The sequence below is a fragment of the Drosophila rhopaloa genome, unplaced genomic scaffold, assembly GCF_018152115.1.
Source record: "Drosophila rhopaloa isolate 14029-0021.01 unplaced genomic scaffold, ASM1815211v1 contig_163, whole genome shotgun sequence".
NCBI classification, from domain to species: Eukaryota; Metazoa; Arthropoda; class Insecta; order Diptera; family Drosophilidae; genus Drosophila; species Drosophila rhopaloa.
This window is the reverse complement of record NW_025335043.1, coordinates 11,967,905-11,983,703: the sequence shown is the minus strand read 5'-3', so window position 1 is coordinate 11,983,703 and position 15,799 is coordinate 11,967,905. Positions and strand designations below refer to the sequence as shown.

Here is a 15,799-nt window from a genome sequence, read left to right as displayed (position 1 = left end):
ATCTTTATGATTTGTAATGTTAATTATGCCGGAGGGGAGTAGTTTTCCATTAGTCAGCAAATCAAATTGAGGCGAGACAATAAAGCGAATGCATAATCCATATGAGTGAAGCATCGCTTATGAAAACTGAAAGTGCCCAAAAGCGAAATGCGGAAATACAAATATACGAATCTATAAACAAATTATGAACGCACTGCGTTTCAGATACAAATTGATTCGTTTTCGATTTCAATTAAAAATAAAGTAAAAGTAGCCAGCAGGCCTTTTTGGGAAAATGGGAGAACCGCTCGAGGAATATAGATTTGGTTTCTGTCTGGCCAAGAAAAGTTGGACGTGATGTTTACTAAATAGAATGCCACGGAAATGCGTCAAGGAAAAGCCGTTTTCAGTGGGTGGTGGGTTCTGTATATCTCCCTAGTTTTCTCTTTTTTGTTGGGTTCAGGTTCGATCCACTGACTGGCAGTCAATGTTAACGTAAACATTATCACGGCAATCAACATGTTTTTGTTTATAATAAATGCGCTGAAGTCTTATAAAAATAAACTCGCTCAACCGAATGCATTGCATTGCCATTGGTAAGAAAATTCACTTCACCTCAAGTCCAGACATTTCTTTACTCACAGTGCTGTTTTGCCCAATTGTTTACACGGCAATGTTTTTCACGTCTCTTGATTAATGTGAATTGGAACTTACCTGCAAGAAAAAGAGAAAAATGGTTAAGTTATGTCCATAGAATTCATATGAAATTATAAGTAACGAATGACTGAATAAAGAAACAAAGATTTTCAAAAAGAGTTTATTTATGCGGAAGTCTGATTCGGTTTTACATTGATTTACATTTATTTATTATCTGATTTACGATACAAAATGGAAATCAAAAAATTTACAAGGAATTGATTCGGAAACATAAAAGTACATTAAGTAAATACATTTCAGAAATGTAATGGAAAATTCTCTGGAAGTCGAAACATTTCTAATAAAACTAATTTAAACAACATTGTGATTCGAATTAACTGTTTATTCGAATCACAATGTTGTTTAATTTAGTTTTATTATTATTATTATCCTGAATATATTTTTTATATTATAAATATTCCCTGAGTTTGCAAATATTTTATTCACATATTCCAGAATTTCTTAGATAAAACTTAATGAAAAATGTGGATATAGAATCCAAGAAGATATAAATTAGAGCTGATAAAAAACTGTGTTTTGTCAGAGGCTATGATACGTACATCTTGATTTTGCCGATACTAATATGGTTTCTCCTATGAATCACCTTATATTACGAAGACTGGAAAAGCAATAAACCAATTTAGATATTCTCAGAAATAGAGTGTATCAATACTTGGCCATGGACTGATTAAGCGAACCACTCAATTTTCATCCAACGAGGCAAAGTCAATGTTCTCGCAGCAAAGTACTTATTTATGTTCGTCGTCAAATCAGCGCTACCATCTTTCCATAATAGTATTAACTGAAGTAGACGTCGCATCTTCTTATTTACAGCAAATAAGCAAACAAACACGAGACACGAACACTGAGGAGCACTCACATGGATGCAAAATAGTTGGCAGCTGCCTCAAGTTTGCACAGTTTTCCACAATGACGGCGAGTGCAATGCTCCGGGGATCCCCTTTCCATTCCCCAACCACCCACCTCCCCTTAACCCTCCATCTAAACCCCATATACCGCCACTGTACTTCTCTGCTCCACTTGCAACCAAGCAGCGCGCAACTTTTATGCCTTCTTCGTCGCCATCTGCAGCTCCCACTGGCATACCTTATTGCTCGTACCTCTCGACTCCATTCCACTCCACTCCACTCTACTCCATCTCCACTCCTCAAACCAAGACCCTGCCCAACCCTTTCCCCGTTTAGCAACGTTTTATGGCGGTGAACTGCAGTTTTTAATAATATTATGTGGCACGTTTGAGTGGCAACAATGTTGCCAGCTAATTTAGCAAGACTTTTTCAGCAGAGCATCTGGGCACAAACTTTATAACTTTATTTTGACAGTTTCAGAGCATTTTCTAAAAGTAGTGCAACTTCAACAAATCTCAAAGGAATAATTATGACTTATAATTTATTATTTTTATCTTAGAAAAATTTCATCCAACACCTATTTACTTTTCAAATTTTCCTATAATTTCTCTCAGTGCAAAGCTAATACTGATGATGATGATCCGAAAGAAAGTAGATAAACCGATCCTCTACCATTATAGCCATATCAGTGCAATTTCTCACGATGGCCAAGGAAATCATAACGCAACAGAGCAGGGGAAAACAAAGACCAGCAGCCGCCATTGATGGAGCGATTTTGATCGTTAATGGATGCTTTTTATTTGAAACTGTCATAAAACATCAAAAGGCAGACAAAAGGCGAGCACTTCAAGCGCACATCACATCATAACACATCACCTCCCCCTGACACGCGTCGAAAAAATGCCTGAAAATGATTCAGGACTGTGCAGAAATGGAAAGCGACCCCAAAACATATGGATGGTTGTGAAGATGAGTCAAAGAGTGGATCAGGGTCCACAGAATCGATTTTAATGCAACGTTCCCCGGTTCAATGACTTTAGCAAGCTACATGTTGCCGCAACATTTTCACTCTTATCGCCAGAGTATTTAACGATTTCCGCTATAGCTCCTCCATGTGGAGGAGTTTCCGAGTTGCCTACACACTGGCAAAATACGTATAAAAACAGACAGCAAAGTTTGTTAACATTTTTGCAACATACAAGATGGCCAAGCGAACAACAAATTTATGTATTTCTGAATACAAAAAATACTTGAATTTTGGCAGGGCTCTAAAGCTGGGCCTGTCATGTGGGCAGGAAATGAAGCTAATTTGTTTTGCGGGTGTGCCATCGACGTTTTTTTTTGTATTTTCAAAGGGGTTGAGGAAGACCCGGCGACAAAGGCGGTGCCACCAACAAAAAAAATATTAAACGAAACCCAAACTAAAGGAAACCCAAGCCACGCAGGCAGGCAGCCTGACTTAGCCTTCGTATTTTAAAGCGTTTATGTTTATGACAATGATAAAAGCGAAGCCTGGCTGTGTCCTCAAATCCTCGTTTCTCTCTTTGCATAACATTTGATGACGAAACAGGGATACAAAAGCCATCGTTTCCCTTCCTCCCCGGCCTTTGTATTACTTCCCCTGCATAGCCAGCTGCCTTTGAACTTGCCTTCGAGCAGGCGGAAAAAAGCTCCTTTGAATAGGGCCAAAGCTGTGACAGCTTCCTTGCGATACCAAGACACTCAAAAATATTAAATACAAGTTGTGGGATATAAATTTAATTTATGAAATCGAAAGATAATTAATCAGATATGTTCTTGGTTTTTCATTTTAGATATTCTTCGAACTCGATTTAAATGTGTGCAGATAAATATTTATATTAATTTTATCATAAGTAACAATTTTCAAATGAAGGAACTCCTCTTTAACTTTTTATTAATTTAAAATGTAACTGTCGAGAAACCCTATCAATAATGTATAAGCGTGCTTATTATAAAGTTCCCCTTATTTTATTTTTATTTTAAACCCCCATTTCCTGCAGTGATCCCCCTCAACAAACACTGTCGCACTCTGCACAGCAACAAAAAAGTATTAAACAAACATCGTAATCAAGCACTTTGCCGCAATGTTAGCGGCATTACATGGGGAACTGGTAGTGGGTGGGCGTTGGGAGAGCCTGAAGGACAGCCAGGCTCAGCTGATGAGTCATCCAGCTGTTGTGTGCGTGGGAGGGTGGAAGCAACAGAATCTAGAGGACGCCAGGCCACCCCCTTTTGGGTGAGTCAGTCAGACGATGTGGGTGACTCAAAAAGGAAAGAAGGTTTTTATCAACTAGCTGGGATGTAAATAATGAAACGTGTTGCTAGAATCAACGGCTAAAACGTGATACAAACTGGCATTAGGGCACATTTTCACATACATATGTATAAAGTATAAAACACACAGGGGATCGAGAACAAAGAACATCGGTTGCCATGACGTCCCATTTACCACTTCAATTCGTGTGCATTTTGGACAAGAATACAACAAGAAATGGGGTGGCCCGAACCAACTGCAATTTCAAGTGATTTGTGGCCGATTTCTGTTGCAGATTTCTGGCAAAATGGCACACACTCCCTCTGGAATAAGCAGATCCACTCGAAAGGAGGGCTCTCCAAGCATTAACTTGACTTGGTCATGAGCCATCAGCGGCCACATGTCGCCATGTCAGAAAAAGTCAGAAGGCGTGAATGAATTATCACGGGCTGCCCATAAGTCTCCAGACTAATTAATACATGGTGGAATAATAAAGGAAAAATTGCCAAACAAAAGCTGACAGCGCAGGGTCAGAGTTGAGCCCGGTAACCTGTTGATAATGAGCAGCGGAAAAGCGTTCTTATCGAGCGAACAAACAAACTACAAATACAAATCGATAAGCTGGATGAACAATATAGGTCTACACATTAATTAAAAACTTAGAAAAAATTCCAAGCTATAGTAAAATTTGGGACAAATGTGAGAATAAAGGTAATTTTTTAAGGAATGCATGTTTGGGACATAAACATGAATGAAAATATTTTTTTTATGTCGTTAAAATTCAGTACGAAATAATTCAATAGAATAAAATATGTCAGCAATTTTAATTTAATCGCTTTCCTATTTTTTAATCAAATAATTTAATTCAAAGATCTAAGTTTACCAATGTTAATATTGAATATCTAGTTGAAATTGATGTTTTCTTGTGGGAGTGAATTCTCTTTCCATTTTAGCTTTCTATGCACACATCATAAATCTTCGTGTGGAATTTTAATTATTATCCAAAATCGAATCTTTGATTCATGATTTTGTATTATGTATTTTTTGCCTTCGGCTGGAACCACACCCAAGTTGGTATTGTTGTGCTGGCCGCAACTATAATTGAATTTGGCCTTTGTTCCCCTCAGGCAACCACAAAAAATGGTTCTAAGCGATACATAGCACTGGCCACATTGTGTATCTAATGTCTAACTAATATTTACTTATTAACCTTTGCTGATATGATACGCCATGTGTGTGAGCTGTTCTGAGTGTGCATTGTCAAACAAAAATATTTCGGCTGTAAAACGCTGAATATCACATACTCTAGCCAAAAACATAAAGAAAACAAAGTGGAAATGGTCGTGAATCTTAATATTACTTTAAATGTATTTGTAGGTGAGATAAATCACTTTGCGATAAATTTACTTATGCTAATAAAGCGTAATCAACTTGAAAGGATCGAGCAAATATTTTTCAATGTCACTTTTTGGTGTGCAAGCTGTATAAAAAAATGACATCTGTTGGGTAACATTTATATATTATTAGATAAACTTTCTTAACATGCAAACTTTCCTAAAAAATTTTATCTGAAATAATTTTCTTGGTTATCCGCTTGTTTAAGTTGAAAAACAAAAAAAAAAATTAATGAGTATATGTTTTTTTTTGTTTTCAAAAAAAGAGGAAGAAAGCTAAATGAATGTTTTTTGCCTTAAATGTATCATAAAGTTCCCCATTGGGTGAATAATCTATTGTTGATATGGGACCAGGCAATCCCTCTACTTCCGACCGATAAAGTTGGCTACACAAATTTAATAAACTGAGCCATGGATTTTTTTTTTTGTCACCTGTTTGTGTGCGTGTCTATATAGATTTTATGACCAGCAACAGGTTCATTTAATTTAGTCACATACGGCTGGCCCAGTGAATTCGTTGATAAGCTTTCTTCTGACACATCGCTTACAAAGAAAACAAACTAAACGGAAACGTTGAAATCGCACCGGCATGCTCAGTAAAACTAAAAACTCTAAATCTTAAAATTACTATAATGATTTCCATACAAGATTTTGCTCCAGCTGAATCAGCAGCAGGTATTTGTAAACAAAACTGCTTTCTGACTCACTTGAAGTGGCAACAAATTGATTTGTTTTTGAAATGCCAAAGTGTTAATCATGGAAATAGAGAAATTCGGCAGCATTTTGTTCACGTTCTTTGCACTATTCTGAATATTTATTTGTTCAAGCAGTAATGTATGTGGAAATATTCATAATATATATTCTTATTTTGTATTGCTAAAGTTGGTCAACTTATCAAAGCGGAGACTTAAGTGGAAAGGAAGTGAGTGCGTAAAAATTTATCAAGAGCCCAAGAATTTATAACTTATCTCTGAAATGTTGCATGTGGGGCAATCTCGGAGCAGTGGCACAAATTAAAATGGTCACCGCAGGCGCCGCAACCGATTTTTATTTCAAACTCCAACGGTTACAATTTGCATTTTAAAAGGTTTTTTGCCTGCATTGGCAAAAGTATATGACGGCTGTTTAGTATGCATGCGGCGCAAACTGGCTGAAGGCTACTGAAATCAATAGACGCCAACGACAAACGGACGAAAAAATGGCAACGCGAGCCAAAACGTGCAAAATTGCAAACAAAAAGTAATAATTTTACAATGCACTGCCCAAGACGATGTGTATAGAATTAGCAATCATGGCGAGAGATATGAGACACAGAGAGAAGGATATAGATAGAGAGATATATTTTATGGAATGTACAAATCATTTTGATAACAAAAAAAAAACTTTTTATTATTTTTGAAAATTATACAAGAAACTATTGAATAAAATTATTAAATGTTCAAATTGTACTTAAAATTTTGTGCTTATTATTGATTATTATTTTAATCAATTTTTAATAGGCCAGCAAAAAATATTCTTGTACAAATTGTAAATTTTCAATTTCACTGTAAACCTCCAAACTATTATTTTTACCACTCTTTACAATGATTTAAAACGCACTTCACAAATTTTTAAACGTACTTCAGAAATTTTTAAACGCTCTTCACCCATTTTTAAACGCACTTCACAATTATTTTAGACGCCCTTCACAATTATCTTAAACGCAGTTCTCAAATATTTTTAACTGACCCCACACATGACAATCGGTTACACATTAGCCCCATACTCAGAACCTCAACGATTTGGCAAATAAATTACCCCTTAGTCAGCTTTTCTACTTCGTCTCGGATTGCCGCAAAATTCGGTTGAGTTCGCATCTTCGCATCCGGATGCAATAAAATAAGCGAAAATGTTTTTACAACCCCTCGTGGCGTGCGTTAACTTGGAAAATTCCCTTGAGTAAGCCAAAAACTATTTTGGTTGTACCCGGGAGCCGGGCGACATATTGCAAGGAGGATAAGTTGAAAAAAATCGATAAGGAAGGATATATAAGAGGAAGAGGCGGTGGCGATGCAGATTAAGATTTTCAGATAGGGTGCGTTCTGCACGCAGAACGAGAACAAGTGAAGGAGATCCAAGGAGCATGGCCTTGAGCCAGAGTCCACCCCGTTTCCAGGGATGTCCTGGCCCTGACACTTGCCCTCGCTTAATTGGAATTGTGCCCAAGGAGATCTTAAATGGGGGAGAAGAAAACCGAGTGCAGTCTTGAGAAGGGTGGCCTCTATACGAACTGGTGATAGAATTTCAATCATGGCGGACACGTTAGAAATAGAAAAGCATTCATCCCCAGTCCCTCCCCCTCGAAAATAACCTGCTGCGAAAAGATATATGAGTTTCGACTCTATTTTTTATGGAGCGTACGACCTAACAGTTCCTTACAGCAGTATGTCCACACCCAAGAGACATAAAAAATGCTATATGAGCGTCTAGTCTGTCTGTGGCCATATTTTTAGCCGCTCAACAAGTTGGGGCAACCGAACCTAAAGTCATTCCCCAATTCGATACATACCTTTTTGCTAATTGCTTGGGTGAACGTCTCGGTGAACGTTTCTGTTTCATTTTGTTTTCTGTCTTGGGCCTTTCAATGTCATGTGAAAACTGATCAAAAACGATCAACAGCAGCAGCACAAATTGCATGAAAATTATTTACACAGTGCTCAACAACATTAAACAGCTGCACTCGACGCGATGGCATTGAACGCCAAGTGGAGGACCGAGGTCTGGAACGGCGGGGATGGGTTGAAAAAAAGTGGAGAAGAGCCGGTCAGTCATCGGTTTGCAAGATACTGAAAAACGCTCTAGAAAACCAGCTGATTATATAGGGTACGACATGGCACAGCACTTCAATGGAGACAAATTATTCATGGAGACAGCAAATTAGACACAGATAAGTTAGAACAAAAGGCTACAGTTCTACATCTATACAGTACTTACGATTAAATGCTCTACAAAAGGGTTGTTTGGGAGTTTTTTTGGTGACAAATTATATTTTTTATGTAATAATATTTTTCATGATTCAATCGTAAGATATTTAAAATTTAAGTAATATGGTGAAATAAGCTTTACTTTGCGAATTAAAAACATATCATCGATTTCAATGCTATGTTTTTAAATCTCTCCCAAATTTTCTCGCATCAAAATCATCATTAATTCAATATACTTAGTCTAGACCGACGCAATTTGAAATTACCAAAACACAGACTATTTTTAGGCCCACTCTGTAGACACAAGAAAAACCAAGAGCTGCCGCAGAGAAAAAGAGTGAGCGAGAGGAAGGAAAACCGAGATATGTGGGCGGGGTGTTTTCCCAAAAAAGAAATTCCCATCAAATTCAAATGTCGAAATAAATACTTAACAAAAAGTGAATTTATTTAACCAAGTTTTTGTGGCCCACAACTTCTTTTTTATTTTTTTGCATATGCAAAGCAACGAGTCGCAGTGGACGGCGCATGCTTTAAATTTAATTAAAGTGAAAATCTCGTACATAAAAAAATGGGCAACGAAAAATGCAAAGAAAGTTTTTTTTTCCATTTTTTTTTCGTATTACTGACGACTGGCGCTTGTTGCTTGTTGGCTTATGCAGGCCCCACAATTGACCCGCTTTGCCACGCGCTCGATCGACGTAGTTATTAGCCAAGAAAATGGACAAGGGGCAGCCTATGATTTTCGCATTATAAATGTACAATATTATTACTACTTTTTTTTTAATTTTGTCCGCTTCGCTTTCCATGCACAAATTCAATTAACCGAAATCTTTCTGGTTACACTTTCTTTGGGTTAAGTGGCATATCGAGTATTTCTGTGGCGTGCAAATCATTTATGCAAATGTTAAAAATACAGTTTTGGGCATATATAATGTTCGACGGCTACTGATTTTCGCTGAGCGAACAATGCTTCGTGATTGAGTCTGCAAAGTAGGTAGGAGGAAAATGGGCAGGGGGGCTCCAAAAACTGGATTTCAACCACTAACATGAGTCACTAAACAACGTCGTGAAGCCAAGAATAAAGCAAAAACTCTAACAATGTTGAATTGACCATAAAACCTGAGAAGAATTTGTTTATTTATTTTCTTGAGAATTTTTGTATTACTTTTTCTCGGTTCTTATATTAAGTATTAAAAGAACCTACCTAAGAATGGTTTATATTTTAATTCTGCCTCTGGTTTCTTGGTTTCTTGTTGTGAGAACTTATTAACTTTACCATTTTTTTTAACTCCACAGCCTTTATTAAATTCTAAAAGTTCTTTATTTCCTTTTTTAAAGACCTCAAATATAGTGAAATATAATAAAAACTATGTTACTGGTACCTAATACATTTTTATACTCATGCTTAAATTGTTCACAGTTTTGTAAATAATGTTTTTTACTTTATAGTTTTCCCAACTTCCAGCTGCTTTTTATTAGTTTCTGCTACTTTTCAGTTCGCTTTGAGCCGTAGGCAAATCCGCTAGACAAACACTTGGTAAGCTTTTCAGAGCCTAAAACTAACAGCAGACACTGGCCAAAATCCCACTAAATCCCTCCAACTAAAAAAAATAGAGAAAACTGTGGGAAAAAAGTAGTACAAAATGCCAACAAATATATTGCAAAACGTTGTCTAGACGTGCAATTTTGGTCCTGACATCGGGGAACCTCCTCTGCTGTCGAGGCGAATTTTCCGCTTACACACACACTAGCGCACACCTATAGGCAGACGCACACCACCACACATTTTGAGGGTGTGCCGGCTGCTGTCTGATGAAAGAAAACTACCCCCGAAACGCGGAAGGCAAATAAAATCCATCGATATCCGAATATCCGAATTGAATTGAAATCAGCAAAAACTAAATCGGGCTAAGTAGGCGGAAAAAAACAGCTGAGGAAAGCTATTGCTTTTATTATACATTTTGTGTACTTTAAGACCCCTGCACTGGCAGGTAAGCTTTAGCTGGGCGTGTCAACGCCCTGGCCTAAACGAAAAAACAGTCAGAAAAACAGCTGTGCGGCGGAGAATCGAATCTCATAGAGGGAGCGGAAAAAACAAAATAATAATAATGCGGAGACCCGGTACTCGGAACTCGATGGATCGAAGTGGAATGTGGGGCCTCCGCCGAAACAGAACACAAACTCCGAAGAAAATAAAAACAACAAGAAAGCAACGATATATCCGAGAAATATATATATATATTTCGTTGGGGCGCACGCTGCTAGCCGTGCTCATATGGCAGCAATTTACATAAAACCCGCAAAACCAGTTTTTTTTATAAAGTTTCAAGTTCCAGCTTGGCTGGTAGAGGAAAAAAGACGGCAATGCAGAGGTAGAAAGAGACGGACGCTATAAGCGCGCGTTCTTAAAACATTTGCCTGCACTTTGGCTTATGGGAAGCAATTTGTAAAATTCTCACTGCTCAAGCATTTGACTGGATTTCCTATGGGTAACTGATGACATTGAAATAATTAATTGACACGGTTAAGTTCGCTCAGATTATTCAGCCAATTAGAAAATATTGGGTTTTCTAACTGGAACTCAGTATCAGTATTTTTTTAAACATAAGTTTTGAGTTTAATGTCGAGAATACAGAAAAGATTAGAAAAATTATTTGGTTTGGCAAAGTGCTTGGTAAACCAACAATTTGTATTATCCAAACATTATATTTCGTTTTGTCTGCTTAAAATTATTAATAGATTATTCTGTCAGAACTTGAATTGTTTCGGTATTTTAAACAAATTTATTTTGGGATTTAGCAAACTATCTTTTTTGGAAATTGTATCTTAGGAATAGTTAAAGTTCATTTTAATATTTTCTAATCAATCTATACATTTTTGTTCTTTTAAACGTACTTTTATTGATAAAGTAAAAAAATATCGATATATTTAGGCTTTCATAAGAAGTAAAAAAACGCTTTTCTTAAGTTTTCAATTAGAAAAACCATGTTTTTTTATGAAATAAAAATTAAACATTTTCTTACAATTCCCCTCTCTTTGAATATCCCAAAAATGTCAACATATCTGAAGAGATAGTCCCCTAAAATCGAGGAAAAGCAGAACTTACCCATAGCTCTGTGCCCCAACTCATGTTGGAGTTTTGCGTTGCGTTTTCCGATTCTGCCAGTTTGTTGTTGCTGCTACTTCTGCTCGATCCGCTTGCCACTGTTTTTGTTGTTATAATAATAATCCACAGAAGATAATGTAATCCACAGACGATGGAGAAAGAGGGAGAAAGCGAAGAATAGTAATAGATGAGAACTTTTATTCGTTTTTATTATATCCCGCAAAGGTTAATTAATTTTATAGTTGCTTTTTCGTTTTCATTTTCCGTTTTTTTCAGCGTTGCGCGACGCGATGTTTAATTTTCTATGAAAGAGAGCAATTCGAGTCATATATTTCATTTTTTTCGGTGGTTGGGCAGGTAAGAAAGCATGTAAAAAAAAAGTGGCAATGCAGACGTGTCAGTTGCAACGGCAGGTAGAAAAAGGGTAGCAACAATTATAACTAATGGCAGTTTAAACTCTTATTTACTTTGGGGAGTTGAAAATAAGAAAATTCTATGCACTGGTATTTCGATGCGCAAAGAGAGTGAGAGCGAGAGAAGGAGAGAGCTAGAGTGCAACTGCATTTCATAATTAACAAAAAGAGAGGACAATTGGAATTCTACTATTGTTGTATTTACATAATTTCGCACACAACACACTCGCCCACACATGTAAATACAATTGCCGAGTGCACTTTTTCTTCTGCCACCGTTTTTTACAGCTCTTCGTTTGTTAACTTATTTTCTGCAAGTGCAATTGCAACTTTAATTTGGGTTTTATGCACTTCAGTATGCCTCGTTATTCGGGCGACATTTACACACACACACTCGGTACACCCGCACTCACACAACGCAAGCATTTGTTTCTCCTTTTTGGCGTGCGAAAAACAATTTAATTTAATTGCTTTTTATTCAGCTTTCTGCACTGCAAATACGGAGTTATTTATTTCATCCACTATTCTGCTATTTGTCGATAAGAAGCCGCCGAACAACGCCGACCGAGGAAACTGAAAAATCGCGTCCTCTCCGAGCAGCTAAAAAACACAGAATGGTGATTGTTTTCGTTTTTCGTTCGCTTGACGAGGTACGATAGCATCACCACGATTACATTTATAGCCTATTCACACTAGCCAACATCAATGATGGCAGTTGTTTGTTTGAAAGTATTGTACAATTTAATATTTTAGCTAGACGATATAATTATTTTAGTGATATGTACTAAATATACTTTAACATTAAAATCAGCAAGATAAACCTCTCTTAACTATACTTGGGAATAAGACCAATGCTCATTGTTCAACTCATAACCTGTAGTGAGAATAGGTTGAATTAATGAGATTGTATACTTGGCGATACTGCGATAGTGCGAAGAAACTTTGAGCTGCATTTTTTGCAAAAACCTTCTTCAAAACACTTCTATAATAATACAAAATACACAAGAGAAAGAATAGATGTGGGGATGTTAGCATCGCTAATAGTGTGTGTGATTTTTAATTTTTAAAATTAACGACAGTCTCTAGCGTTAGTGTATTTTTGCCTTTCCTGACAATAGCTATTAAAACGCCGTTTTGTAACACTATCAGCTGGCGGGTCATCAACGTTTTTCGGCAGGGCAATTATTTAATGAATTAAAACTCTACATTAAAGGCTTTAAATAATAGATTAAATTACTTATTTGCTGCCACTATCCACCACCCAAAATGCCCTCTTACGAGTTAGCACTGGTGCTGCGTCAATTGCCCCGCGTGAGTAGCACATGCATTTCCACCGGCAGTTACATAAAAGTAAACAAGAATCTGTATTCCCCGACAGCCCGAACTAATTTCCGTGATAAAGCGCACGGCAGAGTCCATTCTGGATAAAGGAGGCATTATCAGGAAGCTGGAGAACCTGGGAACCCGTGCCCTGCCCTACAAAGTCAGCGAACACGGAGTGGTGCATCGCGAGGGAACGCACTTCACCATTGCCTTCGATACGGCGCCCACGAGGATCGCCGACTTGAAAGAGGAATTCGGCCGGGATATAGACATAGTCCGACGATATATCTTCAAGGTGGAGGAGCCCGAGAAGGAACCCTGCACCCTTCACGAGGAGATGCTGCCACCCGCCTATCGCAAGGATGTCCTCGAAATAATCGAGGCCGCCCAGAAAAAGCAAAAGAAGAAGTACAATTACAACTCCGGTTTGGATTACTATCCCTTCCAGAAGTAGACCCCAATAAAGCTCGCATATTATGTATTTAAAAACGATAACTGGAATCCCCGATCTTTGGCTATTTTAACTGAAGTATTCTTATGAAATGTCCCCCTTATCGCGGAAATTTGCACAGTGTTTGTCTTTGTTTAGTTTATGGTCCCCAATCGGAGCTTATCAGAAAGATAAAGACCCCGTAAAAATCGAACGCCATCAATAGAACGTAGATTGGGCAACTAGTGCCCTGAGAAAAGCTGAACTGTTCACTAGTACTTCCTCCTGAGAACAACATAAGAAATGGCCCCGCAAATCCGACCACTCACGCCAGAGCTGCAAAAAGTGGCCATCGAGCAGCTAAAAGAGGATCCCGATCGACTGGAGGCTGATCTTTTGGCTTTCAGGACCTGGATCGAACAGCAGCCACATCTGAATCCTCGAACCGACGACCAGTATCTGGTGGCCTTCCTGCGCGGCTGCAAGTACAGTCTGGAGCGGGCCAAGTCCAAGTTGGACAAGTTCTACACACTGAAAACCAAGTATCCGGAATTCTTTCGAGTCACCAGCACTACGGACGGCAAGTTCCGAGAGATCCACCAAACGGGGTAAGAAATATGTCTTACAAACCAAGGAAAATCTAATAACTTATCAAATTTATTAGGGCTATAATCTATATGCCAACTCCGCTGAATGAAAATGGACCCCGCATCGGGATCTGGCGCATGGGATTGGTTCCCGTAGAGAAGTACAGTATTCTGGAGTGCATGCAAGTGGCACAGGCATTACAGGAAATTGCCATCTTGGAGGACGACTATGCCAATATTAATGGTATTGTTTTCATCATGGACATGCAGGGAGCCACAGCGGCCCACTTGTTCCAGATGACTCCCTCGATGGCCAAGAAGTTCACCGTTTTTTCAGAGGAAGCTCTCCCACTGCGAATAAAGGGACAGCATTTCATCAACACCATCACTGGTTTCGAGCAGATATTCAACATGTTCAAGCCCATGATGTCCAAGAAGATGCAGTCTCGACTCTTTGTGCATGGCAACAAAATGGAATTGCTAACGGAGCAGATCCCGCTGAAATATCTTCCCGTGGAATATGGCGGGGAGAACGGAACTGTGCCGGAAATCGTGGCTAATTGGGAGAAAAAGTTGGATGACTACAGCGAGTTTTTCAAGGATAATGCCAACTATGGCACTGATGAGAGCCTGCGACAGGGCAAACCCATCGATTTTGATGGACTCTTCGGAAGCGAGGGTTCATTCAGGAAGCTCAACGTGGATTAGTTTGAAATTTGTAGTATTTAAAGATTGTTGTTTTGTTATCATTTGCTAGGAGTTATTAACATTTTGTTTGGCATTACTCAGGTGAGAGTATACCTTTAAAGTCCTATCCTCCAGGAATAGCTCAAAGCAATATAGATGTCTTCTATATATACATTATCTTTAATTTTACATGCTTGAATCATTATCTATAGAAGCAAATCTTTCGCTGCCATTTAGTGGGCGTGGACTCGAATAGCTTCCTTCGGTCCAGGGAATTTTCCAAGTAGTTTTGTATTTGCAGCTCCACATCGGATCGCCACTTGAGTTCCCGAAAAAGGGGAAACGTTTCTCCAGCTTTTTTCAGACGCCTCTCTGCCGTTTGATAACATTTCCAGGGCTGTGGTTCTACCACCAGGAGTTCAGCCAGATTGGAGAGCTTCTTCAGAAACAATTGGAGGCCTTGATCATGATGATTGAGGTGAATCCACATGGTAATTGAGTAGCAGCAAATGGCATCGAACTTTTGGCGGTTATTGATAGCCAGATAAGTTGTTACAGATTCAAAGGCAACATCATCTAGGACATCCACGCAAGTGTAGCTTACGTCTTCGGGGGATTCATTCTCCTCCAAAGCACGCTGTATCAGACGATTGTCTATATCCACTCCTAGGATTTTTACAGGTCTCTGGAGGAGTTCCTTTAAATATTTATGAAGCAGCTGGGTAAACACCCCGCAATTGCAGCCTACATCCAGGACAATATAAGGACTATTTCCAGGGGACACATCATTATTTAAAGCAGGTAACCATATATCTTTATCCGGTAAAAGTTTTACACGTTCCGAGGCTGAATTAAATTGGTAGTAGTTCATGAAATTGCCATATTGAACGGCGCCGGGATCGTTGTTTCTGATGTCCATGATTTAATTTTAGATATTGTTTATAAGCACGTTATGTTGTTATTTTTTAAGTGTGACCGTTAGACCTACGTTACTATCGATATTTTATGAGATTTGATTGGTGGATACACCGCTTCTGTTCACACCCTGCTAGGAGAAACTAAATGGATGCCAGTGTT

At 38.3% G+C, this 15,799-nt stretch overlaps 4 protein-coding genes across 13 annotated transcripts in view; 2 read left to right on the top strand and 2 right to left on the bottom strand.

The window, feature by feature from the left end:
* Nucleotides 1-12,305, bottom strand: part of LOC108052028 (formin-binding protein 1-like) — a 33,430-nt gene extending 21,125 nt beyond the window's left edge. For all 10 annotated transcript variants that reach the window (XM_044458283.1, XM_044458284.1, XM_044458287.1 and 7 more), the window contains exons 1-2: nucleotides 12,109-12,305; nucleotides 11,283-11,380 (exon numbers count right to left, since the gene is read on the bottom strand). In XM_044458283.1, the coding sequence (XP_044314218.1) occupies nucleotides 11,283-11,380; nucleotides 12,109-12,121 (111 nt within the window). In that variant the 5' untranslated portion in view covers nucleotides 12,122-12,305. The remainder of the gene's footprint in view (nucleotides 1-11,282; nucleotides 11,381-12,108) is intronic.
* Nucleotides 12,306-12,835: 530 nt separating this feature from the next.
* Nucleotides 12,836-13,519, top strand: LOC108052056 (probable 28S ribosomal protein S6, mitochondrial). The gene is made up of 2 exons (XM_017134377.1): nucleotides 12,836-13,006; nucleotides 13,074-13,519. Exons 1-2 carry the CDS (start codon nucleotides 12,962-12,964, stop codon nucleotides 13,470-13,472), a joined length of 444 nt encoding a protein of 147 aa, XP_016989866.1. The 5' UTR covers nucleotides 12,836-12,961; the 3' UTR covers nucleotides 13,473-13,519.
* A 76-nt stretch (nucleotides 13,520-13,595) lies between these two features.
* LOC108052054 (alpha-tocopherol transfer protein) lies at nucleotides 13,596-14,899 on the top strand. Its single transcript, XM_017134374.2, has 2 exons — nucleotides 13,596-14,056; nucleotides 14,113-14,899. Exons 1-2 carry the CDS (start codon nucleotides 13,752-13,754, stop codon nucleotides 14,741-14,743), a joined length of 936 nt encoding a protein of 311 aa, XP_016989863.1. The 5' UTR covers nucleotides 13,596-13,751; the 3' UTR covers nucleotides 14,744-14,899.
* On the bottom strand, nucleotides 14,876-15,705 carry LOC108052055 (probable RNA methyltransferase CG11342). The gene has a single exon (XM_017134376.2). It carries the CDS (start codon nucleotides 15,639-15,641, stop codon nucleotides 14,925-14,927), a length of 717 nt encoding a protein of 238 aa, XP_016989865.2. The 5' UTR covers nucleotides 15,642-15,705; the 3' UTR covers nucleotides 14,876-14,924.
* Nucleotides 15,706-15,799: the final 94 nt, after the last annotated feature.

Excerpts from the sequence above, each read along its gene's own strand:
- LOC108052056 (XM_017134377.1), top strand. The coding sequence starts at position 12,962 with ATGCCCTCTTACGAGTTAGCACTGGTGCTGCGTCAATTGCCCCGC. Across the intron at positions 13,007-13,073 it reads TGCTGCGTCAATTGCCCCGC|CCCGAACTAATTTCCGTGAT; the intron begins GTGAGTAGCACA and ends ATTCCCCGACAG.
- LOC108052055 (XM_017134376.2), bottom strand. The coding sequence starts at position 15,641 with ATGGACATCAGAAACAACGATCCCGGCGCCGTTCAATATGGCAATTTC.
- LOC108052054 (XM_017134374.2), top strand. The coding sequence starts at position 13,752 with ATGGCCCCGCAAATCCGACCACTCACGCCAGAGCTGCAAAAAGTGGCC. Across the intron at positions 14,057-14,112 it reads CGAGAGATCCACCAAACGGG|GGCTATAATCTATATGCCAA; the intron begins GTAAGAAATATG and ends CAAATTTATTAG.